This window comes from Brachyistius frenatus, unplaced genomic scaffold (assembly GCF_029030835.1).
Source record: "Brachyistius frenatus isolate BFR_SWC_R1_liver_20210118 unplaced genomic scaffold, ASM2903083v1 Contig_267, whole genome shotgun sequence".
NCBI lineage: Eukaryota > Metazoa > Chordata > Actinopteri > Embiotocidae > Brachyistius > Brachyistius frenatus.
Genome location: NW_027210866.1, coordinates 449,140 through 470,002, shown reverse-complemented (window position 1 = coordinate 470,002; position 20,863 = coordinate 449,140). Strand labels below are relative to the sequence as shown.

The following is a 20,863-nucleotide window of genomic DNA, read 5'->3' as shown; positions in this document are numbered from 1 at the left end:
TTAAGTGCTATTGGAGCTGCCATATCAGTGAATCCGGCCTTGTCTTTCATAGTAGACCAGGCCTTCCTGGTTTCCTTCTCAACTGCAGGAGAGTAACTAGATAGTGTCAATTAAAGGGCTCACCGGTGGTTCGGCTCTGTCTGTGTGCCTTCGGAGAGTCAGGGCTATGGTGTTGCTGTTCGTACACTCAGTTCCTGGGTGCAGGGAAGTGGGGAGGGAGAGCGGAGAGCCAGCCAACCTTGGGCTCAGCTGGAGGGTAGAGCCTGGCCTGAATCCTGTTTACCAGCCTGGCTCATCAGCAGAGCGACTGGAGCAAGAGATGTAGCTGCTGTGATCTAATCTTGTTAAGCTCTTGGTTAGTCTTAGCGCCATCGCCACAGAGTGTTGTGTGTGTGTAAAAGTGTCTTTGTGTTTTCACATGTAGGTGAGAGCAGGGAGTCTGTCTGGCCACATTCTCAACATCTCATTGTTTCAGTGTCTCAACAGGTCAGGCTGTCCATGTTGCAGTATCACCAGCTTCTTATGTTTCTTTTCTGTCTTCAGCACGACACGTTCCCCAGCGTTACATTGGCTCTCTCCCTCCATGTCTTGAGATATTACAGCCCACAGCCACAGCAAAACCTATCTACATTCTCATGCTCGGGGTACTGAGTCTTGTTTCCTCTGCCTGTCTGTGTATGTCTCTTCATGCTTATGGCTGTCTGATCTGTGTTGTTCACTGGTTGTTGTTCTGTCATTACATGCTCCAGATCGGTGGATTTGTGTTTTATGAGGATATGTGCACAGGGGACTGACAGGTAAAGCACTGCAATTCTCTCCCAGCTCAGCGCAACATGCAGGACCCCTCTCATACCCTCAGCTGTCCCCATTCACCTCTACCCCCCCCCCTACTAAGTGCCTTAATGCCCCTGTAATCCTTGTCTCTCTTTCCCAGCTTTTGTAGTTTCCTTGACTGTATAATTTCATGGCCTTTGCATGGCCCCGCCTCCAACCAGGGCAGAAGCAAACAGCATGGATCTCATCTTACTCATCAGCAGCACACTCAGTTCGTTGACCCACTTTACATCCAGGACTGTGCAGCTGAGCTCGGCTGGGCGAGGCTAGAAACTGGAGTGTTCAGGATCCCTGCCCGCCCTCAGCACAGCTTCGCATGGCCCCAGTGTGGTGTTGTCGTTGCAACTGATGTGCACAGAGTGCCAGCAGAGGAGCGGTACACTGAAGCACTTGTTCTGCATTGGCATTATAACAAGACTTGACTTCAGCCAGTAGAAGCAGTGTGAGGGAAGTGGCTGCCCAGCTGAACTTACAAATACACATACAACAACCTCCGACTTAATAAGGTGGCAACCACCTTGCTAGTGTCAGCTGAGACTGGAGCTGGTAGGGAGCTTAGTGCTGCTGAGAGGCAGCTGCTTGTGGCATCGAGGGCTCACCGAGGATGGATAATTTGATGTAGGCCCCCACAGAAAAATCCACGATTGCATGGTTGCATGCTTCAAAGGGGCTGTTTCCAAAGGTATGGACGGGTTTCATTTGAAACAAACCTCTGCACATCAGCAGGATGACTGGAGCATGTGATTTTGCTGATTAGTTGCTACGCTCTGGTTGATGCTGGTAGTCAGCAAAATCAGCGGTCTGTGTCTGGACTGAAAACCTGCTCTCCAAGGGACATGAAAGTCCATCCCTGCCCTGCAGCTTAGCCTGCTTAACAGTGACAAAATGCCTGACTGCCAGCTCTCCACCACACAATTCAAAATGCAATATTTCTCTTAAACTTAATAAATTAGTTCTAGTAACACAAACCTTATTTAAAAACTTTTCACGTGTGAACTGATTGATCACAATCACACCACATTAATAAATTCTTCTATATTTGTTTTGAAAGACGTATTTCATCATTTTCATTTTTGTAATGCTGCCACTAATTTACGAAGAACATATGTTCACAGATACACAGAATATGGAGTGTGTAGTTTTATCCAAGTCTTACACAGTGCATATATGCATAGACACAACACTCTGTTCCCCTTGCTCTTTGTTCTAATCTCATGCCCTGGTGCTTTGGCTCTGTCTCCCTTCTATCACTCTCTTTTTTCACCACCTCTCACACTCTCTTCTCTCTTTGTTCACACTGTTATTCATTGTTGGGTTGTGTTCACTACAGAGGCTTGGAGCCAGACAATGGCCTTGTTATCTAGACCGCTGTGGCCCACTGAATGTGCAACAGTTGGTCTTAGTGGAGGCTAACCAGATACCCACAATTCAACTCGCACCAGGGCAGCCAGCCAGGTCACACTGAGTGAATTAGCAGTTCAAACTATCCCATTTGTTTCGCATCAGCTAGTGTAGGTTTTAGGTTTCATGAATGTTTTGCTTCAGAGACGGTGTGTGTTCAATGAAATGACCATTGTTGCTTAGCCTTCAGTGACCGACATGATCACTGCGGCAGTCCTCTGTCCCTCCTTGCATCCCTGCTTGTGCTCAGTGGCTATAGGAATGTCAGTTGCATCTTACCTGGAGCCTTGCTGAATTACATGAATAAAATGTTTTTTGAAATGAACTGTTTGTAGGACAAGCCCCGTTGCTGATGCCAACTGTCTCATATTCCAAGACCAGTGTATTCAGCTTTCCTTGCCTTTTAATTTGTTACAGGACGCAGGCAGAGATGGCCCACACGTGCCGTGGAACAATAAACTTGGCCACAGCACACATCGACACAGAGGACGCCTGTAACATTGTGCTGAGCAGTGGAGGCCGCACATACCACCTTAAGGCAAGCACGGAAGTGGAGCGGCAGAGATGGGTCACGGCACTGGAGCTGGCCAAAGCTAAAGCCATCCGCATGATGAATGATCAGTCAGGTAAGGGCAGCTGTGGCGAGCAGATAACTCTATGAAAAATTAAAGCTCAGCAAAATGTCTTTCGTAGTCGAAGCGCAAACTGCAGGAGCACAAGACTGCCGAGGAGTCACTGGGGTAAGATGTTAATGGTCAGAATCTATCCTTCTTAAATATAGGGAGTGTGGGTTAATAAATTCTGGTCAAACATAGAAGAGTGTGTTTATTTTAGGTAAAAGGTGTGTCATCCAGGTGTGAACTGATTCAACATGATTCCCTGAACAGTGCAGATATTTGAATATATTTGATTTTCCTCTAGCCTCTGGCGTCTGGTGTCATCTGCCATTTGATATTCAGCACAGCTTTTTCAGCTTCCGCCCTGCTTCTTTAATGTAATTCACTTTCCATTGTGAGCCAGGAGAGGGCAGAGCTGTCTGCTCAGTCAAGTTGGAAAACAAACTGGTGTATGCTAATGGTGCTATGAGAACTGAGCGTCTATTCAGCCTCCTCCTGACAACTCCTTTCCAAGGGGACTTATTCTTGTATGGTTGTGTTAGACATTGCTGGTCAAAGGCTGTGGGAAAAGCCCGGGAGGACCGTTTTTCTTCACATTTCATCCTGGCATCATCCCAGAGCCTCTCTGCCTTGTCTTTTTGCAGACAGGGTCTACAGAGACTGAGACAGGCTATATATTCCTCTGGCCTCCATTTGAAAGTCAGATCACTAAATATAGACTGGGGGAGAATGTGAGTGCCTCGTTAGCTCACCACTTCCAGTCAGCAGGAGATGAATGCTGGTGTATTTGTATTTTGAAAAGGTTAGGCTATTAAACAGCCTACAGTATGTGGTGTATGTGTGTTTAATTGTGTATTTGTATGTGCTTACACTTTTTTGGATGGCCAGTTCAACTATGCTGATGAAGGCAATGTCTCCTCATAGAACATAACTGTTTCTTTGTGTATTTAACCAAGGCTTTGCACAACATGTTCACCCCTGTATGTTACCAGAAAAGTATTTCATGTACCAGAGTAGGTGAAACAGACAGAAGTCTGGTTCAGTTTAATAAAAGATTAAAGCAAGATTATGATCTGAAAGAGAACAAGATGTCGTTTTTTTTTTTTTAATACAATGAAGAACAGAGCAGCTTTAGTCTAAAAAGTTTTGACATCAGGTCGACCAAATACAATACAACAGCTGTTTAGAGCTGACACCATTAAACTGAAACATTTGTCAAAAGTTACAGTAGCTACCTTTTGGATTAGAGTAGAACATATTAATCCTTCAAATTTTTATGAAATGTCAAATATAAACATGTTTTTACTGTGATATAATTATTGATATATTAGTATTTTTAAAATCTGTGTTTCCTCTTTTCCCAGATAAGTTTGCTGCAGGTAACTTGTTTTAAATCAGTGTTTGTTTGAAGGATAGGTGCCTTTACCTTCTGAACTCTGATGATTAAGGTGTTTTTACACTGTCATTGACTCAGCAGTTTTTTAAGTTGCACTGTTCTCGGTAAACCATTGACATTTAAAGATACACTCTACCAATTTAAAAACAATAATTGAACATACCCATTCACAGATAATAAAATCAAAACAGCAGAGGTTGTGCATTTTAATATTTAGTGTGGATCAAACTCCAAAAATTCTAGATTCTACTATTCCCATAATGCAACTCAGCAGTGTCTTTTCTTGCCTCCCAGATGTCCACCTCTATTTTTTTTTCCACTAAGAAAGGCTTTTGTAATCATCCTCAGTAAACTGAACTAGATGTATAAAATGGGTGGAGATTGAGTGCATGCTGCTAGTAGTTACTCCAGTTTCACTGTTGCCTCCATTAAACGTATTAAGGGCTGGAACAGTGAGTTGATTTATTGATTCGTTGATTGGCAGAAAATGAATGTGAACTGTTTTGATTATCAATTATTTGTTTTGGGTCATTTTTAATGAAATAAAAAAAAGCTAAATGCTTTTTGATTTCTGCTTCATAAATGTGAATATTTTGTTGTTGTTATAGTCTTTCATGATAATAAAATGGCAAATGGTCTGCACTTATATAGAAGACCATTGACTTAACCTCTGAGATTTACAGAGCTCTTTTTTTTTTTTTTTTTTTTGCATCTCGCATTGCCCAGTAGTGACAGAGCGGCAGAAAACTTTTGCTGCCATCAGGTGACAGTTGGGGTTCAGCGTCTTGCTCAACGACACTTCAGCATAGGGACTTGAGGAAGCAGGGATTGAACAATCATCCCTGTTATAGGTGGACAACCCACTCTATCCTTTTTTGGTGCTTCAGCATGAGCCCAGCGAACTGCACATCTTTTGGTTGTGGACTGTTGGGAATTTTAGGCTGCACCTTGCGCTTTAAGAAACCCTGGCTGACGTCTTTTACCATTTTCTGACACTTTTAAAGACCAAAGGATGAATTGATTAACCGGGAAAATAAAGAACAGGTTAATCAATAATGCAAGTAATTGTCATATATGGCTCTGCATGTGTTACAAATTGAACTTAAACTCTTTAGTATTTGTTGCATTAGTGCTGTAATTGTCTTCAAAGCATCTTTGTGTTTTCCCTTTCACAGCTAATCTATCTGTAGGAGGAGGATTTAAGACGATGTGAGAAAATACGACACTGTGAGTGTGTCTACAGAAGTATAATGCTTTAATACCACAATGAATCCAGTATATGTTAGTTCTTATCTAAATTAAAGTTAATGATATTTTGCTATCAGGCTCTATAAGAGAATCTCATTTTTTGTCCGAGGTGTTAGACAGACATGGATCAGTGGCAGTATGCCTACATTCATTATCTCTCCTCAGGAGAGCATAGAGCAAACCCCGGGCACATGGTACAGCAGCAGAGAGCGAACTTATAACTTAATGTTGTTTCATTACCATCTTGTTGTACTTTTATGTTTTACCTTTTCCCTACTTGCTGAATTCTTAAGTCAGTAATCTTTTGTAAAATTCCTGTACTGTCTTGACTCTTTAGTGTGTCTTTGTCTGTCGGCCATGAGATCCATCCTGTGTACAACTGACCACATCTCTGAATCAAATACTTGGAGTTGTACTAGTGTCACATTAGCAGCCTTTCCATTTGTAAACCTTGTTAACTGCATGTCCTTCCATATTGTTTTAATTCTGGCATTGATTGGATTTCTACCCTTGTACTAAGGCTGTTCGATATGAGGCATGTAAACGTTCAGCAGATGGCAGTGTTTCCCCTCACTTCGACGTGACCTCTCATGGTTTTGCTTGCCTTGTTTTTACCACAGCTTGTGAAAGTGGGATCACAGCCCGTGGAATCATTTGTTCCAGGGGTGCCTTGAATTTGCCACCATGACAGACATGCCTGTCTAAATTGGGCCCAAGTGTGAATGTCTGTGGAATTGAAATTTCAGAACAAAATGAAAAGGTTTCAAGGAGGCTGTTTAAAAAAATAAATTAAAAAAAATAAAATAAAAGAGAAATTCAGATGCTGTGATCAGTGAGCTGAACAGCTGAGTTTAGACAAATACAGCTGAGGTAGGCAGGAGAGTAAAAGCACCTGAGTTCTCGAACAACATTTTATCAGTAAGTCAATCCGACAGTCCTTGGGTAATTTACTTACACTGACTCTGGTTGCATGTGTTAGTAAACTGGCTGGTGATTTACTTCAGTTCCTTTTCTCTTATTCTTTTTCTGTGTATTTCTTTTATTTTGACATCCCAGCTGTTTTTCTCCTTTTACAATAAAAGATAATTCTCTGTCCATGGTCCTGAAACCTCAGGAATATCAAGTGAGGACAGATTTGGATCACCTCTTTAAACATGTTTTATTTATCATTTTCCCACTGCTCCCTCCCTCTGCCTGCCTCTTGGTCCCAACCGCCTTTCTTTTTTTTTTTCTTCCCATACATTCTCACCAGCTAACGCTCTCCCTCTCTCTTCCAGTCGCCCTCTCACTCGCTGTCTGGTTTTCCCGCCCCCTCCCTCTTTCTCGCTCCCTCCTTTTCCCCTTCTTTCTCAGTAAGCCATTTACTCCGCTTTTCATCCAGCGGGGTTTAGTTCTGAATGAAATGACCTTCTTCTTTCTCCAACTCTCCCCTTTTCCACCTGTTTTTTTTTGTGCTTAAAACATTGATATTGTCCTGCAAAGTCTGGGGAAAAAAAAAAAAATGCAAACAGGATAAGGCACAGTCTCCCTCTTGTAAGTACACAGCTTGTCCTCTATTTGTGTAGTGCTGAGGAATGTGTGTGTGATTGTGTGCATGTGTATCTGGTGAAGATGATCAGATGTTGCTGTCTACTTATCCTGTATCATATATCATATTAGCGTATTTTGGATGGCTTGCAGTGGCTACATCATCAAGGTATCAGTGATTCCAATGTTTCAATGTAATTTTAATGTACAGTAAATATCTGCCACTGAAACTATTTGAAATTGAGTAGTTGTTAAGGAAATAGGGATGTAACATCTAAAACAATTTTTCTTCATCAGCATAAATAGGAAACATTGAGTATGAATTTATTCATATCGTTTAAGGTGATTAAATGTCCTGAGCAGAGGACTCAGATTAGGGGACAGAGTATAAAATGTGTCTGCTAATATAAGTTTCTGTTAATTTGCCTGAAAAGTGTTTTTTTTTCCCTGACAGAATAGAATAAAGTCTCTCGACTGTTATGAAAAAAATATTCACAACTACTGTGTTAATCAAAGTGGAGCCAAAGAATGCATCTTTAGTTGTTATATCAACTGTGAATAAGCCATGTGTTAAATTATTTTAATCATATTATATAACTTATATTTATATATATATAATTATTCTGCAGCTGCTTCATTAGCAGTGGGATCTATCCTGTGTGCTACTTTCTGGGCTGATGAAAAGCATGTTATGAAATGACAGATGGTGTGCTTATCATCTTCATCAATTAGTTCTACTGCGGCTGTGTATCAAATTGCTTGTCCTTGTTTGTCTCGGATGTAAAAGTGTGCGCCAGCAGAGGTCGATTTGCCAGTTCAGATCGGCCCCCGATGACAAGTGAGATGGAGACAAAGAGATCAGTCAGATTCGGTCTTGTAAAGTAATAAACACAACTGAAGCCAAGCTGTTCACAGAAATCACAAATGCTGTGGCTGTCCAAATAGTCAACCAGCCAAAAATGATACTGTGGATGCGCTTCTTTCTCCTTTTGACAATTTTTCCCACCCTTGTTTTTCAGCCATATTTAACTTCTGTCTCCCTTATCCGTCACTGTAATCGCTCATGAATGTATCAGGAAAGTGTCCCTGTGACATCAAACCTTTGCTGGCTCACAGTGGTTTTCTGGCTTCACACTTCCTCCATGTTGTTTGCCATGCTGACACACTGGAGTTACATGCCACCTGCTTCGTCTCCCACTGATCATGGTGTTGTCGTTGTTTTTCTTGCAGTATGTTCAAAACAACTGAAACTCATCAAACCCACTGTCATTGCTCTACTGAGCTTGCCATCTGATTTTTAACTTAAAACTGCTGTTTATTCCCCCCCCCCCTCCATCCACCTTCAGCTCCTTTCTCCCTCTCTGATTACTATTTTCTTCCTTTTTCGTTATATTAGGAAACCACATAAGATATGCAGTTACTTTTTAGCATGTTAAATGGACAATCACCTCACCATGGGTGACTGCTGTCTGGACAGAATAGGTTAGGCCCTTTCCTCTTATCTTAATATGCTAAGACATTAAACACAGCTTTCTTGGCTTGCTCACACTGCTTTGGGTTGTTTGATGAGGTTAAATCACAACCAAACATGCACATGTTGGTTCCTGCACATTAGAACATCCTTTTCCTGATATTATGCTGCAGAAATGGTTTAAAAAAAAACATTTTACAGTGAACCTGCAGGTCTCAGTTTTACATACTCAGTTTCAAATATCTTTGGCTATTAAACTGTAACAACATAATTCCTGTAAGCCCTCAATTAGGCACAATTTTATTTAGTTTTAGTCTTGGTCTTTTTTTTTTTTTTTTACACAAAAGAATGTTAGATGTAGTCACATTTCGGGATTTAGATTTGTAAATTTTTGCCCTAATTTAAGGCAACAAAATATTTAAAAAAATTAATTCTGTGAATGAGATTTTAAGCTTGTTCACTGATATAAATTTTTTAGATGCTGTTGTCCTCTTTGTTGTGGGTGTAGGTGTTGTTTACTTGTTTATATTGTACTGGTTTACACTACAGCTGTATCGATTAATTGATTAGTTTATTGACAGAAAACTAATCATAAACTATTTTGACAATTGCTTGAAACAAATGACAAATACAAAAATTCTGTAACGCCCAACTTCTAAATATTCTAAAGTAAATATTTTGTTGGTCGGTACAAAACAAGACATTTTAAGCTGCACTTTGAGCTTTAGGAAACAGTGGTCGATACGTTTCACCATTTTCTGACATTTTAAAGACCAAATAACAATTAAAACTGCAAGCAGTGATATGCGAGGGCCCGCATATTCACGCTTGCAGTTAAAAAAAAATTCTCGATCTCATTCCTTATTCTTCTTTTTTTTTTAAAGGCTTTTTTTGGCGGCTTTAACACCTTCAAAAACTCATGAAAGTTGGTGCCTGACGCAAGTTTCATGAGGTTTTGGAGCATCATTTGACCTTAAACATCAACTTCCTGTGTCACGGCGAAACATCAAACTTAGCCGCATTGCCCTGGCTATACTGTATACAATATACGAAAATGTATTTTGGGTCACTTTGTGGATGACATGTATGACTTTTTTTGAATATTTCGGACGACATAGTATGACTCTTTTTTTTTATATTTTTTTTTTTATCATATTTTGGACAACATACTTTGGATATTTTGGATGACTTATTTGATCACTTTTTGGTGATAACCTTTTTCTGAACTGCCTCAAGTTACTTCTCACTGTGAGACTGTTATAACAGAACAATGAAAAAGTCTCTTGGCCTTTTTTGCTTGTTTGAATTCTATATTGTTGTTGACCTTTGGTTTGGTATTAGTATGACTGCACGTGCAAACCCATACCTGTGTGGCTTACCCTTAGAGGGACTTGCCATAGGAGGTATCACCCTCTGTGAGCCATGTGGCTTATTAAGGGGACTTTCCCTCCATAAACCATGTGTGATACCTAAGCGGGGCTCGAACCCGTGACTTCATGAGGTTGTTTCCAGCTCAGGGTCGGCGTCGTAGACCGCTGGACCATCTTCAGCGCCAGAAAAAGAGTTTGGGCAGGAGAAAGTGTTTCACGGAGTTCACTCAGCGCTTCCACCGACTCACCGACAGTCTGGTTAACTCAACAGGTAAAAGATTCGACTTCACCAAGGTTACTATTAATGATTCAGATTCCACCTTGGCCTGTTGATGGTGATTCAACTTTTAGTGAAGTTGAAACGTTTGGAAAAAGTTTTGCATGCCCTGCACATTACAGGAAGATATTTAATATTACTGCAGACCCCATTGAAAACATGTATATCTACTATCCAAAGAATGTCTGTGGGAATTTTGGTCGCATTTGAATGAATATTTGTAGACGGTGGAGTTATAGGTTGCAGCGAGCCAAAGATTTGTCACAATGCAGTCCATCACCTGGGAGGATTGGTGGTGCAGTGGTTAGCACTGCTGCCTCTCAACTAGAAGGTTTGGCGTTTGATTCCAGTCTTTGTCATGACTTAAAATCATGAGTCAATTTTGACTTTGAAAATGCTGGTAATTTTTTGAACAACATGCCATAGCATGAATTTTGGGTCACTTTTTGGCCGCCACGCCATGGGCACACCGATCAACGAAAACAAATTATTTTGATAACTTAATTCCAAACATTTCGTACATCTAGCCGCCAGGGCATCTTTTTTGGGGGGCGCTAGCGAGCCATTTGGCCACGCCAACTCGCGACTCCACTAAAATACTACATTTTTCGGCAGGAGAGATGGGTGTAACAACTTTCATGTGTTTTTGAGTATGAATCATAATAATCGCTTGGATAACAATAGGGCTTTTGCACCATCGGTGCTTTGGCCCTAATTAATTGAGAAAATAATGAACAAATTAATTGATAATGAAAATAATCAATAGTTACAGACTTAGTTCTCATGCATTATCAAATACTATTTTGAAATGTTGCATGTATGTTAGTTTTCAACAGGATTAAATTTGCTTTGGGTATTTTTATAAATGTCTAGTAGTGATTATGATTGGTTGTTACAGGAAGTGATTTACAAAATTTCGATCAGCTTGTTTTCAGCATATTTTGATTCGTGTGTTTGCTTTCCATCTGATATGTCAGTTGTATTTATATGGTCTTGCCTGTTTCTCTTACAATGGTGTATTGATATTCCTTTTATTCTTTGATGGTGTTAACAGATCAATATGATTTTAATCATGACCACATGGAGTCAGTAGACAGAATAGCTTTGTTGAAAGACTGTATTGTTACAGAATCCACTCTATATTACTGGTATTGTGCTCACTGGCTGTAGCTGGATTATTTCACTTTTTGTGGTTCAAATGTGCACACTGACCTGCTATATGCTGCATGAAACCTGAACTCATTATTAAACTTGCATTGTGTTCCAGTCAGCACAGCTATATTTTCTCTCTGTTGCACACTGTAGCTTTTATCCTTTATCAGCAGCAAGGGGAAGTTGATAAATTGAGAATGCTGATTTTGGCAGGTCATTAAAATCTAAATTTGTAAAACATTGTTTGAGACGGTCGGCTTGGACAATAGAGGTTCCATTTTCAGTTTTCGATTTCCCTCCTTTTTTATCCTTTTAGCGGATGCCCTACAGCGGGTGTGACGACATCTCTGTTTCACGAGTCAGGTGAAGTTGTTTGTGCCAATTTCTGCTCTTTACGCCATAGTCGGCCACGTTTGATTCTCTCACAGCACAACCATCCAACAGTGAGTGTGCTTGCGTTTTCTTGCTGTTTAAAGGCCACCACAGTTCATCTGCAATTTCATGCTAAGGGCAAAAAGAGATTGAAACAAAAATGATTCATTTATTTCAGCCAATCTCTGCATTAAATATGTTGACAGAATTGTTTAACAGTGGAAGCTGCAATATTGGTGGTCACTGGGAGACTGAATGGCCTCATTTTTGTTTGAACTTCTCTCATTTTAAGATAATGTGCGTGGTGTGTTGCGCGCAGATGTTATTTAACTGAAAAGCCGCTTTTCCCGACTTGACTCCATCATGTAAAAGTTGTAGGGTGCGTGGTGAGCTGATACTAAAAGATGATGTGAAAACACTGCAGACCACTGAGAGAATTATCACTAGAATCATCACTGCATCATCATTGTGGGACATCCTCTACCAACCTGCTAGCAAGCTGCTACAGATGCTCCTAGTTTTGCTGAAGAAAGGATCCACAGACTGTTAGTGTCGCATTGAGGGTGACGTTACTGTAATTTCATATGGCAACGCTATGACTACAGCTACACTCAGGGGCTACTACCTGCGGTGGAAAATGAAATACAGAAAAGTCTCTAGAACCAAAAGCGAGTTGAGTTGACGAGCCGTACGATGTGGTGGGAAAGCAGCAATAATGATGAGTCAAAAAGTATAAATAGAAAGAAAAATGTTTAACATTGTAAAAATATCCCTGTTTTTCATGTCACAATGTCTCAACCTAACATTGTTCTTACTGAATGACAGTTCAGGAATCCCACTATTGGCGACATTTATACACTCCATATGTACATCTGTACGTACATATGTTTATCCAACCCGTTCTCGTGAACATGATATCTCAAGCACACATTGAGAGAATTTCCTCAAATTGGTTCACTTGGTCCCAAAGATGACTTCAGTTGACCCATTCTCGTGAATGGTAATGGCTCGTGAATGCCTCAAGGGGATTTATTTGGCTGAAATATTTCATTGGTCCCAAGAATTAACTGATTAGATTTTGGTGGCCAAAGGTGAATGTGACCTCACAGAAAACGTTTGTGGCCATAACTACAAATTCATACAATAATTATGACATAACTTCACAGTAACATTTCAAAGGATAAAGTAATAAAGTGATGTCATTTTATATCAAAAGATCAAATGTCAGCTTCACTATGACATCAAAGTATTTGGCAAAAAAGCCTTTTCTGGCCATTACGCAACACCATGAGTCAGGAACAGGAGAGATTGTGACCATATTTTACATTTGGTCAGACATTTCATTGGTGACATAAATCCTGGGTGTCCACCTTGAAACACCACTGATTGTATAGATTTTTTTTTTGGAGCTTCTTTACAGTAACATCCATATTTGAAGCATCGTCAATCAACTTTATTGGCCAAGCGTGTGAACACATAGGGATCTTCACTACATGTTTTATGTATGAATCTGGACAGATATGGATGTAAACTGCAACTTCACTGGCTGGTGGAGGCATACAACTGCATGGCGAAAATTGTAGTTCTATTTTTTTTTTTTTTTTTTTAAAGTGTTGTAAAGGTAGCATGGACGTGAACCAAGAGGATGATAGCTCCTATGAAAGGAGTGGTAATTTAAGTCAAGTGAACTGATCAATATAATGATACAGCTTCATTACAACAACACGGACTGCCAAGCAGTGGCTGTAATGGGGTGTGCATTACAACAACTGTTAGGTCCACATTGTTGTAATGGGGTTGGCATTACAGCAGCATGGACCTCCAACAATTTACAGTCACAGAAAGAAATGGAACAAAAATAAGTGTTTTAGCTCAAGTGTGTTAACAACAGGTCCTGACCTCGCACAGTGTATACACACAGAAGCAGCTGCATTTTCTGTTGCTTTTATAAAATCCTACAGGGAAATAAAGTCATCTGTTGAAGATGTGACACTTAAAGAGAGGCCAAGTCACACACTGTGATAATAAATCACACTAGCACAGAGATAAGCCTTCTACAGCAGGTTTTGACTGCTGAAACTTTGCTGAGTCTGGACCTTAAGCTTCTTACAGTGTACATGCAAGGATGCAAATATCACTGAACTGAAACTATTCCTCTAATGAGCATCAAAATACAGCTTATTCTGCAGCTCTGGTCAGCAGCCATCAAACATTTGGTTGAACTTTATAAAGGTGGTTTATCTTTTAATTCCTAAATGCAAAACTCACATACATTTTAAAATCTAAGATTGTCTATCTTGACGTATCATGAGCATGTAAAAAGTATGATTTACTCTTATTTTTTTTAATTTTTTTTATATGAATCAGACACTCCAGAAAGTCAAGGCAGTTGTCAAAGGTTTTGTAAAACAGGTTTCAGATCTTTAGGGTGTGTCAGACATCATGATTACATGGTGTGTGTCTCTCTGTTCTGTGTGCAGTTAAGATGTTGTTTGAGATAATGATAGAGCCTCCTACACTAGATTTGTGTTCCATAGAGGAGACTATCTCTGCAAGTTTTTGAGTATCTGCAGTTGCATATGAATGAGATCCAAATTATTTTCAACTGATGTTTCTTCTCCCTTCTTTCACACACGTGCTGAGATATTTTTGAAAACACCCTTTACCAAAAGTTTAAAGAGTTGTGTGAGAGCGCCATCAGCAGCAGCTGCCATGCACCGATGCTACCTGAAGTTTATTTGTCAGTGATGAATACGTGCACGAAGGGCTGGATGATTCATTGCCCCGGTGCATTGAGAGTCAACTGTAGTTTCAGTCTGCTGTGTGGAGCATTAATATTGTTTGTTTGCGATTACTAAATCATCAAGTTGATGCATGGTCCTCTTCCTACAAGCTAGTGCAGGCTAACACGGGAAGCAATTACTCTTAACTCTTAAATTTGTGGTTAATTAGAGATCCTCCACCTCCTTTGGATAAGTGGGTTGTTATCGCCACAGGATTGTCAGTGTGTTCGGAGACCTCGGTTTTAGGCTTGTATTTCACTGCAGTCTGTTTTTGTATTTCTGGTTCTTACATGCTTGTGTTTCCTCAATGACAGTGTGAAGCAGCACGGTATCGTGCATAATCCAGGCCTTTGATGCGGATCAATAATATTGATAAGGCTACTGCTGCCGCAGTTCCCACATCCTAATGTTTTAAAAGGTCTGGAATTCAGAACGCGTCTTCTAAAACGCAATCTTAGAAGTATCTTTTCCCCCACAATGAAAGAACCGTTTGGATTTAATGAGCTCAGTGCATTCAGGCGGTGGAGGCTCTGTGTGTTTTGGTTCCTGCATCTTAAAGCAGTAATTGGCATAATGAGACTGTTACTCATGCTCTTTAACCCCCATCTTTCTCTTTAGTTTGACTCAGGAGGTTTGACTGGTGTTTTTTTTTTTTTGGTGAAGTTTGGCTTTTAAAGCGAGAGAAGATCACATTTTATAGTCTCTCTTCCAGTAAAAAAAAAAATAAACACGGAAACTTGGAGTCGAATTTCTGCTTACTTTTTGGACTTTAAAAGAAAATCATGTGATATTTGGAGCAACTACATTTGACTCCGGAGTCCAGAGCTTTCTTTTGTTAAACTTGATTTCTCTCCTGCAGATCATATAGACTGAAGTTATTGACAGTATATTTCCAAATTAAAGTGGAGTATAAAGTGGAGCATACTGTATATACATAAGGCCTACCTTATACAGTATGCTCTGCATATCCTATATAATTGTGTAGGACTGCATGATATGAGAAAAATCTGCGACAAGCAATACTTAATTGTTCAATACTGCGATAAAATACATTAAATACTGGTGGTCATATTCAGCAAACATTAATATGAATTTATTTTTTAATAAGCACACTTTTAACATAGAGTCCAAACATCGAATAGCTTATTGCCTATTAAAAAAAAATATTATTTTGAACAAATTCAACATAAATACTCAACCACAAAAACAGAACATCAGTGACATGGCCCGTGTATCCAGGGCTCAATCTGATTGGCCAAGGTCGCATGCTGAATGTGAATGCTTGGCACATGTAAATATAATGACTTTTCCTATTCATTGAATTTCAAGCAGAGATGTGATTAACAGGCAAGTTTATGTTGTGATAATAAGCATAATACGGTTTATAAGTCAGCACTTATTATTCAGTGTAAATAATGACATAATAATTAGTAGTTAAGAATTTATAGTCTAATATAGTAGCCTGATAAAATATAGGTTTTAAAAGATTAAGATATACTGTAGTCCTATTAGCAAGTCATTTAATAGTTCAAAGAATCCACATACCTTCACCATTGACTAATTGCTGTTCAATCCATAAATAGAAATGACTGGTATATGAAAATTAATTCTTGTTGCACTTTTCATACATAAAATTCAGAAAAGAATAATAATAACTGAAAACCAAACAAACAACCTCAAAATGCATTATATGAGGATGCTGCTGTTTTATCCCTAGAGGTTTATCTCTCTTTGCATGGTTAAACTTAACTATAGTGAACAAAAGAAATAATGAAGGTCAATTATGAAATTAATTGTGGGTTCATGCTTCATTGCCTCCTGACACATGCCCCGGGACATTTAGGAGACGTTAATTATTTACAGTGCGACAATCTGTCCTCGTCAGCACTTCTCTCACCTCGATTACAGCCCATGGCAGCCGTCCCCTGTTACCTGTTTCTGCTGTTATCAGATATTGCTATAGAATCGCTGCAACAAAGATATTACAGCCGACAGGCTCCATGTGATACAGTAGCATTTTTTTTAATCAAAGGAATAACTCAGAGCTGTACAGTAAAGTACTTGAGTTGCACAGCTGCTTCATATTTTATTCATGTTGTTACCCTATGAAAGCTGTTTGGCTATGGTCATGGTATATATGTTTTAAAACAAAATTCAAAACACTAAGCTGTCACACAGTGTATGTCAATAACAAACAATATATTTTTTATAGAACTGTACATTTCCTATCTCATGGTGTGTTACTTTGTGTTTGTCTGTCTGGATTCATTACAATATGAGCTGTGAAAGATTCTGGTCCTCTGTGCTGATATGTTGGTTTGATTGTCGTATAATTTTGATTTGAGTTTGATTTGATTGTTGTAGCTGATCTCATTTTATAGTTTGTCTGGGATTCATAACTGCATGAATTGAAAACTTCAATGGTAAAGAATCTGCGCTTGCACAGGCCTTTATCACCATAGCAGTTTCAAAGCGGCGCTTTCCATTTTGCTTTCCCACTTACACACACATTCTCACACCAGCAGCGGCAGAGCTCCCATGCAAGGTGCTCCCTTGTCATTGGGAGCAACTTGGGACATTTTGGCATGTGGACAGGAGGAACCGGAGGTTGAACCACCAACCTTACGATTAGTGGGCAACCCACTCAACTATCTAATTCAGTGCCTCTTCCAGCCTCACATCTGGGTGATATGCCTAAAATTGTTATCATGATATTATATAATATAATATTATGGATATTATCCCACATAGATATTCAGGGGTCCTAAGCAGGAAACCAGACAAAATAGAATTAAAAGCACAAGAACACAGCACAGAAAATAAGGAAACAAACACAAGACAGTGTGGTCATCCATGTCTTATTGATAACATTTAAAAAGATATTGGTCTTTTGATGGGTTTTAAAAATGGCAATAAAGGTAGAACATCTACTATTGAGTAGTAAACTATTCCACAATTTAAAGCACACAACGGAAACAGCACAATCACCTCTCTTATGAATTACGATGTGATTCTGCTTTAAGTAAATAAACGATACACTGAATAATTGTCGAATTGGTGTTAAAAAATAATTTTCACAGATTCACACTGCAGGTGTAAAATACTGGTTCATGTGGCGAAGGTGACCTTGATTTACAGTACATTGTGCAAAATGTACTACAGCTGTAATATTGAAATGACAACCTTCATCTGCTTTGAAAAGGCAGTCAGTGAGGATTGTAATTTCAGCCGAGGCCTCACTGCAATATGAACTCTGCAGTGTTGGTACAGTGACACTGACACAGAGGTCAGATTTGAAGTTGCCCATCAACGGCAGGTGATCGGTGCCATAAATCGACTCTGAGACAGGATGTACATCTATCAATAGAAGAGGAAATAGACATTTTATGGAAGAGTGTTTTATTTGACCTTACACTGTCGCTCTAGTGGCACCACTCTCAGTTAATCTGAAATCTTTTCATCCCTTGTGTCTCATACATTTGTTCTTTATTTTCTAGCAAACATAGCCTTTACTTAGTACCATCTCTGCCATTTGGCATTCTGAAATTGTTGACTTTAGTCATGAAGCTATGAAAGCAGCAGATGAAGGGTTACAGGGAGGAAGCAGTGTACTCATGTCCTAGTCGAGTAGATGACTGCTGGCTGCCGAGTCCTGTCTCCTCTTTGCTTTACTCCCTCCCTCCCTCTCTTTTGCTCCAGTCTGCACTGCACTGAGAGAAGCATGTGGAGGAGAATTGTAAATGTGTCGAGCTTTGTGTGTATGCAGAGTGTGTGTGTGTGTTTCTAGAAGACAGGGACGCGATGCAGGAGTGGCGATAGGAATTACAAGAGGGGTCGCCTGCATCGCTCCCCACAACATTGTGTGTGTGTGTGTGTGTGTGTGTGTGTGTGTGTGTGTGTGTGTGTGTGTGTGTGTGTGTGTGTGTGTGTGTGTGTGTGTGTGTGTGTGTGTGTGTGAGAGAGTGTGTGTGTGTGTGTGTGTGTATGTGTGTGTGTGTGTGTGTGTGTGTGTGTGTGTGTGTGTGTGTGTGTGTGTGTGTGTGTGTGTGTGTGTGTGAGTATGCATCTATGTGTGTGCTCGCTGCAATGCTGAACAGGGAAAGTCGCTGCCTCAGCCCCCCCCTCGCTGGGATAATGTAGCGGCCCAGGGCAGCGTTGCATCTCAGGAAGCGTGGAGTGGGATCAGGCCTGCAGAGAGTGGGATGAAGGGCCGGAGCTGCTGGGAGTCGGGGACGGTCCGCTCCCTCTGCAACTCGGGCTGCCTGAGTAAACTCAACCAGGGTCAGTACGGTTACGGCTAAAGCTACAGCACAGGAGCATGGAGCTGTCACACTCCTCTCCATCTGTCCAACGACAAAAGCCTCCTCATTCTGCTACCTCCACCTTATCGTCCGTCTGAAAGGTAGCTGTCATTCCTCCATCCGTCTCCATCTCGCTGTCATCTGTCACTGTGGATGCTCCCATTTCTGCAGCCTCCTTCAAAAATGCATGCTGTAAAGAGAGCAGTCTGTCCTGCACTCCTCGCTGCATGCAGTCTCTTTCCCTCTTTCCCTCTTTCCCCTCTTTCTCCTGTGCTGCTCTCACTCAGACTCATTCCCTCTCTCTTCTTTGCGTCTGCTCCACCTTACATTTGCATATGGATGAGACGGAGCCTGCCAGGCCTACGTGTTGTGTTGGCAATGTGTGTCTGTATAAGCATTTTATGAGGAAAGAGTTCATTGCACGATCAGAAACTGTAAAATGGGACGTGCTGTATATCCCTGGGTCCTAGAGCCTGTTTTTATATCCTGTAGTAAGATGGGGAGGAAAGTAACTAATTACTACAGATTAATAGAATTTTTGCTCTATCCGCTCACAAGAAATATTACTCTGTATCACCCATTGACCAAATGGTTTGGGATTTTGTACAGAACAAATCGATATTCTATTACTGCTCATGGCAGGTTAATAGCATCCTATATTGTGTACTTCATGTTGTCCGTGTAAGATTATGTTGTTATGTTTGCAGCAACACAATAAATGTGTGAGCTTGCTATCATATTTTCCCCTTACTGTCTCTGCTCGTTCTCCTCTGTCTTTCCTCTTCTCTCACTTCATCTATTGTTTTCTAGCCCATGGCAGAGTTGGACAATGTGGAGTGGAACAGCTGTTCTCTTAAGCCCTGGGCTCTAAGTCTCCTCTCTTTGCCTGTTTATTCACTGAAATGAGGTTGGCATAGGTAGTACAGCTCATGTTGATTTTAGACGTAAAATAATCTTCTTCATAGTAGGCTTCAGCACACTTTTATCAATACGAGTGTTGGGTTGTGATCGCAAGTCATAACTCTGAACATTGATCCAAAGGCAATAATGTGGAAGGACGTACTAATACTCCTGACTCTCATTGTGTTGCAGCAGATTTTGATAAATCAAAAGCCTTCTTAACAACATCTTGTATTTGTAAGTGCTGAAATGGTTTAATCTTGTGTTATAAATACTTAGGTTTATGTTGGTAGTGAGACACCGTCTTACCAAGAAACTTTGACATTTCAAACACATGCTACAGAAAATTAGACTGACATGTAACAAAGGCAGATTTAAGATGTTTTAAGACAAAAAGTGAGTTTTGATGTTGACATTTGATACATGTTTACATTAAACAAGCTCAGGCCAGATGCTTTTGATGTGATTTGTAAGTAAATGTAACACTTTGTAATATCAAAGAACATCGGTGACATACAGCCACGTCTGTTTTGTCAAATTAGCTCATTGATGACAAAGTTCGGAGACCTTCAAAATGAAGGACATTTATAAACTGTGTGGTTAGAAACTTTTGTTTCATAAGACTGAAATCTGAGTGTCTCAAAGACCCTGGTGCTGGTCACTAATTTGTAATGCAAAGATTTACAGATCTACTTGTGTCCAGGAACATAGATACAGATACATACTGTCAATAAAGACACATTAACTACTGTATAAACTAAAAATGAATAAATCAACAAATTATATACAATTATGTAAATGAACCCTCTTTCATTATCAAGCTGCTGATGTAAGTTAGCTTTCTTTGGAACCAAGCAAAATAAAGACCTGTTTTTGGGAGAACATATAATAATTTAATGTAAATTACTTAAGAGCTCAGTAACAAGTGTTCAGTAAATTGGAGAGCTCACGCTTCCAACCAGGCCACTGCTCAAAAATGCATGAAACAAAGCAGCCTGAATAATAAGCTGCCTTACAGTGTCTCAATTGCCATAGCGAACTCTGAAAGGCACACACATGCCAAACATATCAGACCTCATTTACAGCTGCATGTCACTGTCATCATAGCAGTGCTCCAGTTGTGGGCAGGGAAATAGAAGGCAGCGTAAAAAAGAAGCATATTGATTCCTTATATAGGATGAATTTTTAATGCAGACAAGCTTCTGAAACTTGAA

The 20,863-nt window shown here is 40.1% G+C and overlaps 1 protein-coding gene across 5 annotated transcripts in view; it reads left to right on the top strand.

Annotated features, from left to right (window-relative positions):
• Positions 1-530: 530 nt before the first annotated feature.
• LOC138634564 (oxysterol-binding protein 2-like) overlaps positions 531-20,863 on the top strand; it is a 47,176-nt gene continuing 26,843 nt past the window's right edge. Inside the window, exons 1-3 of one of the 5 annotated variants that reach the window (XM_069721568.1) lie at positions 531-644; positions 750-797; positions 2,653-2,861. In XM_069721568.1, coding sequence (XP_069577669.1) covers positions 769-797; positions 2,653-2,861 — 238 coding nt within the window. In that variant the 5' untranslated portion in view covers positions 531-644; positions 750-768. Of the gene's footprint in view, positions 645-749; positions 798-2,652; positions 2,862-6,911; positions 7,030-18,070; positions 18,730-20,863 lie in introns of those variants that run through there. The other 4 variants (XM_069721569.1, XM_069721570.1, XM_069721574.1 and 1 more) reach the window with 4 other exon arrangements.